The sequence below is a fragment of the Echinops telfairi genome, unplaced genomic scaffold (assembly GCF_000313985.2).
Source record: "Echinops telfairi isolate 266 unplaced genomic scaffold, ASM31398v2 ScPeMD7_2291;HRSCAF=2852, whole genome shotgun sequence".
In the NCBI taxonomy this organism is placed as follows: Eukaryota; Metazoa; Chordata; class Mammalia; order Afrosoricida; family Tenrecidae; genus Echinops; species Echinops telfairi.
The window spans coordinates 20916791-20922269 of record NW_022106189.1 but is presented as its reverse complement, the minus strand read 5'-3'; the positions used below and the strand labels follow the sequence as shown (position 1 = coordinate 20922269).

General features: G+C 56.0%; 1 protein-coding gene across 1 annotated transcript in view; it reads left to right on the top strand.

The window, feature by feature from the left end:
- Window positions 1-5479, top strand: part of CNGB1 (cyclic nucleotide gated channel subunit beta 1) — a 65005-nt gene that overhangs the window by 27803 nt on the left and 31723 nt on the right. The window contains exons 15-16 of the mRNA XM_045293903.1: window positions 1276-1338; window positions 2373-2628. Coding sequence (XP_045149838.1) covers window positions 1276-1338; window positions 2373-2628 — 319 coding nt within the window. The remainder of the gene's footprint in view (window positions 1-1275; window positions 1339-2372; window positions 2629-5479) is intronic.

The following is a 5479-nucleotide window of genomic DNA, read 5'->3' as shown; positions in this document are numbered from 1 at the left end:
AGCTCTTATCTGTACCAGTGTACATGCTCTGGTCTAGCCAGATTTGTAAAGTAGAATTGGGGTCATGATAGTGGGGGGAGGAAGCATTAAAAAAACTAGAGGAAAGTTGTGTGTTTCATCAGTGCTACACTGCACCCTGGCTGGCTCGTGAGCTTTTCTCCCACTTAGATTTCCACACGGGCCCCAGCCCATGGCCTTTGCTACTCTTTACCCCCCACTCCTCAGCCCTGAGAACCCCAGCATGGGTGGGGACAAGAGTTGAGGGCATCGCAGGACAGGGGCTGTGGAGTTGTAGGAGTGCACACCCCAGGCACCTTCAGCCGCCCTGCGAGCCAGACGGTCCAGATTCGGGAATCTGCAAGGGGTGTGGCCAGATTAGACTCCTCCCTCCTCCTGGCAGGTGGACCCAGACCCAGTTCCCAGCCTTTGTGGCTCTCGAATCAGGAAAATCAGGGGACAGATTGTCCCTGCAAGGACCCCTGGCGCCATCGTGGTTACGAGTTGGGCTGGTAGCCACAAAGTCCGCAGTTTGAAACCAATTCCAAACCACCAGCCACTCTGCAGGAGAAAGACGAAACTTTCTACTCCCTGAAAGAGTGACCGTCACCCAGGGCTCACGTAGAAAGACCATGTTTTGAAAATGATGATGGCAACAAATGTACAAATGTGATTGACACAATGGATGGATGGATGGATTGTGGTAAGAGTTGTAGGAGCCCCCGATAAAATGATTAAAAATAAAAGAGTGACAGTCTCAGAAACTCACAGGGCCAGCCCTCTAGGGTCGCTACAAGTCGCCATCAACATGAAGCCAGTGAGTTGAGCTTTTTGGACTGTGTGCCTATCAGAGCACTGGCACTGGCATGCCCATGGGGCTGCTGACCACCAAGTTGGCAAACCCAAAGGCCCAAGCCCCCAGAGCCACTCCCTGCCACGGTGCGGATGCCAACTCCCCGCCGCATCCCAGAACGGCCCAGAGGGTTTCCACGCTGCCAGTCTTTACAGAAGCAGACTGCTGGGCCCTCTGGGGAGTGGCTCAAAGCCAGCCCTCTGGGTCAGTGCTTTACCCGGGCTCCTTTTCCGAAGCACCCACACACTCGGCCACCCGCCGCTGACTGAGTCCGTTCCAGGGATTAGCTGCCTCATCACACAGAGCAGAAGTGCCCTCCCTTCTGGATTTTCAAAACTGTCCATCTTGATGGGAACAGACAGCCTCATCATTCTCCCCAGGAGCACCTGATGGCTTCAAAACACTGACCTCCTGATTTTTGGCAGAGAGCTTTAACCATTGCCCTACACAGGAACTTCTACGCCGTGGGCGGCATGGCTGCGGTGCATGTAGGTCAGGCCGGTCAGGACTGACGCCCGTTTGCTAATACTGCTGACACATCAGCTCGGGGCACCTCTGCTCAGGCGGCTGCTGCCCCAGGCCCCCACAGGACCCAGTCTCTGTGTGTCCAGTGCGTGACTCTGGGGGGCAGCTTTCAGGGGTCCTCACAGTGCGGAGCCAAGCAGGGTCTCCCAGACATCAGTGGCATCAGGAGCCCTGGGGGGGCAGATTCAGAGTTGGGGACACAGGCAGGAGCGGCATCCAGTTTTCCATGCCACCCGCAGATGACTAGAGGCAGGCAGTCTGGGAACCCCACTTTGAGACACCCAAGGCATGCCCAGTTGGCACACACCATTCCTCAATGGTGTGGAACCGGCCTCAGCTGGGAGCCGGTTACAAATGCAGGCTCACCCTTGGGCCCCACCCCACCCGCTGGATCAGAATCTGCATTTCGACCACAGCCCACCCTTCCTTGTCTGCCCATGAGCATGTGAGAGGCGCGGACCTCGCATACTAGATAGTACCGTAGGTTGGAACTACTTGGGGAGATTGAAGGAACCTTAGTGTCAGGCTCTCCTCAAACTGGGTGGGCCTGAGAATTAGCAGTTGTAACCCCCCACCCCCAGGTGGTTCCAGAGTGGGGCCCAGTTTGAGGACCAAGGTCCCAGGAACAGTTACTGCTTCTGGTTGGAAGTGGAATAATTGGCCTCCAGGGTTTTGGGGGCTGGAAAATTCTATCAGGCTCAGAAGGGGCGAGTTCCCCATTCTGTGGGTCCGAGTCTACGATGGCATGAGTTCTAGGCTCTTTGATTCCCCTGTGTTTTCTGTCTGAGGTGGGAAGTGCAGCAAGGGCAGGGGCGGTCAGGGGCCCTTGACTTCATGACTATGTTAGATAGGAAGCTCCCGGGAAAAGAGTGCGCGTCAGGCCTCAGTGGAGCTACTGCGGGCTCCGCCAGACCCCAGGTGGTCAGTGTCAGCACTGTGGAGAGGGACCTCTTACCTATCCCCACCCCCACCCCCAATGCTGTCTTCTCCCTTGCAGTGCCTTGGGCCTCTCCTCCGCCGGCCTGGCACCATGGCTAACCCAGGCCGGGACGTGGAGCTGAATCGCCTGGTGCAGGATGAGCCACCTGGCCAGGTGGCCCCTGGGCCTGCCCCTCCAAGCCTGGCAGAGCACCTCCCCAATGTGCCCAGCTACCGCCCCCCAGCCACCCGCATCCCCATCCTCATCTCCCGGAGGACAACCTTGTCCAATTCCAGCTTTGCCAAGACCACCAGGAGTTCCATCCGCCGCCTCGGTAGCATGACCTTGCCCGCCTTGTGCCTGTGGTGTGTCGCTCGGCCTGGCTTGCGCTGGCTTCCTGCGTGGGTACCGTGCCATGCTGTGGACCCACTAGCTGGTCACAGGGAAAGCCGCCTCTTGCTTTGCTGACCAGTGCCTTTGTCCTGCTCTGTGGTGGGGACTAGCAGGGATTTTCATCTCTTCTCCCCATGCCTGCAGTCCCATGATGAGCAAGTTATTCCTTTGGGTCATGCATGACTTTCTGCAGATCAGCCAGTTTTATGTAGGGACTCACTCACACCCTAGTCTAAACAAGTCATTCTACCTCCGGGCCCAGAGGCTTGAAGGGAGGGGAGGGGAATGAGTGGGGGCTCACTGCAGTGGAAGCTACTGATCTTGAGGCTCTGTGGGGAGCGGGGCATTCTGAGACCTGCTGATATGGGCCCAGTCAGTGCCATCTCGGGAAAGGAGAGGCCCCCGGTGGAGACAGGCAGACCAGCAGGTCAGGTGCCCTCAGGCACCAGTGCAGAGTCTGGACCTAGCGCATCCTGACAAGAGCCCTGCAGTGGCCTTTGGGATCCTGCTGTTTGCTGCCCAGTGATAGAGCTGGTGCCTCCGAGCTGCACCTCTCACTTTCTGCTTTCATTTAAGCCGGACCCACCCACGTCCCCTTGGGTTTTGTTTGCTTCCTCTGTTTCGGATGACACCGTCCAATATCAGTCCCAGCAGGTAGAACCGGGCATTCCATGGGAAGAAAGCCACTGCAGGGTTTCTCTCCTTTCTTGGCTTGGGGAAGGCTGAGAGTGTGGGGCGATGACACGTGGGTCGTTCCCAGGACAGGGATGACACCCCAACCTCGGCCTCCCAGTGAGCAATCCCTCAACCAACTCGCCCTAAGGATTCCCCAACGTCCACAATCCCTAACCACGCAGCTCTCCCAGGTTTTGCTATCTTCTACCCCACCTCACATCACAGTGATAAAGAGAAAAAAAAGGAAAGCCAAAATCCTCACCACTGGACCAACAGACAATGTGATAGAGACAATAAGCACAACAGACAAAAAAGGCTGATCTTGTCAAAGATTGCATTTTGCTTGGACCCACCGTCAGGGTTCACGGGAGCAGCAGTCAAGAGGTGAAATGATGCACTGCCCTGGGTCAAGCTGCGGCACAAGACCTTCTAAAGGGTTGAAGAGCAAGGATGTCACTTTGAGGACTAGGGTGTGCCTGACCCCTGAGCCATGGTGTTTCCAATGGCTTCCTATGCACGTGGAAGCTGGGCGTTCAGTAAAGCAGGCTGAGGAAGGACTGGTGCATTTGAATTACAGCGCTGGTGGAGAACACCGAAAGTCCCACGGACTGCCAAAGAACAAACAAACAAACCCGTCTCGGGGAAAGTACGGCCAGCATGCTCCTTAGGGTCCAGTCTAGAGCGAGAGACTGTGTGTCGTGTTCTTTGGACATGTTATCAGAAGAGACCAGTCGCCGGAAAAGAACATGCTTGGTAAAGTAGTAGCTCAACAAAAAAGAGGATGACCCTCAAGGAGAGGGGTCGTCACGATGGGCTTGCATATAATAATTGTGATGATGGCACGGGATTGAGCAGGGTTTGTGTGGTGTGAGGCTGGGTTCTCCATCCACAGAAGCAAAACCAGTAACGCTTGTGCGTGTGTTTGCATACAGAAATTCATACCAAGAAAGTGCCTACAGAGATGCGTACCAAGCTTTATGCGGCTTACACGGTAGTAGAAGCAGGTAAGTCCAGTCCAATTCAAGGCAGGCTTCTCCTAACACACGGGAGCCGATGACCAGGAAGCAGGATGACAAAGCAGAGTTGGCGGGGGGCCACAGGCTGGCGGGTGCAGAGGTCGATGAATCTAAAGTCAGCCCGATGAACCCACCACCTGTAATCCGAGGACAGGTCCTGGGATTGACAGGCGCGGCAACAGGAGATGGAGGGACCGGACACAAACGCCAGCTCCTGCAGAAAGCGAAGGGCCACAGAGGATTCCACGCTTATACAAAAGGCCACACCCCTACGGTGTGATTGACAGGTTGGGCTCCACCCCTACTCTGACCAAGGAGTGTCCAGTTGACATAATCCTTAACCATCACAATTCCCTTCAGTTGTACACGGGGTCGCTGTGAGCCAGAACTGACTGGTCAGCGCTCAGTAACAACGACGATGCTGCTGCCAATTTCTCTTGAAGGCGCTCTGTGACACAGGGGCTGAGCCCGCCCATGCTACAGAAAGGGAACCTGCCAGCCGTTGCTTGGGACAGTGGCCTGGGGGTTTTCTCCCATGGAGATGACAGCTTCAGACACCCTCTGGAGAAGTTCTACTCTGTCTGGATTGCCTCAACAGTAACCCAGCCATCTCGCTTTTTAATTAGACCTGTTTACCTAGGAGACTGTGGGTTCCTGTTTAAGTGGAGAACCAGCACTGCTGGCCAGGAGCGGAAGGCAACCACGAGGACAAATGCACGGGCTACAAAACCGTGTCCATAGCTTCTCGAGAGATGGAAGGGGCTGCTGAAGGCTCCGCGGTAGCCCAAGAGGAACAGGAGGAGGAGGCCACGCAGAGTGGAAATGGAGTCGTGGCTCATTCCATGCTCTCCCTTGCCTCCTATGACATCTAAAATCACCTGTGGCTTCCCCAGTATCTGGGAGCTCCACCCCCAGGAAAGTACTGCTGGCAAGATATTGGGACTGATTTGAGGGGGGCACAAAGGCCCGTGACACCACCTCCCCTTCCCAGTGCTTGGTGTGGCGCCTCCCGGGGCGAGTGCTTCTCTCACAGAGACTCTCTCTGCTTCTGCTGGCCACCGGCCTCAGGGGTCTGGCCCTCTGTGGCTCTGCCAGATTCTG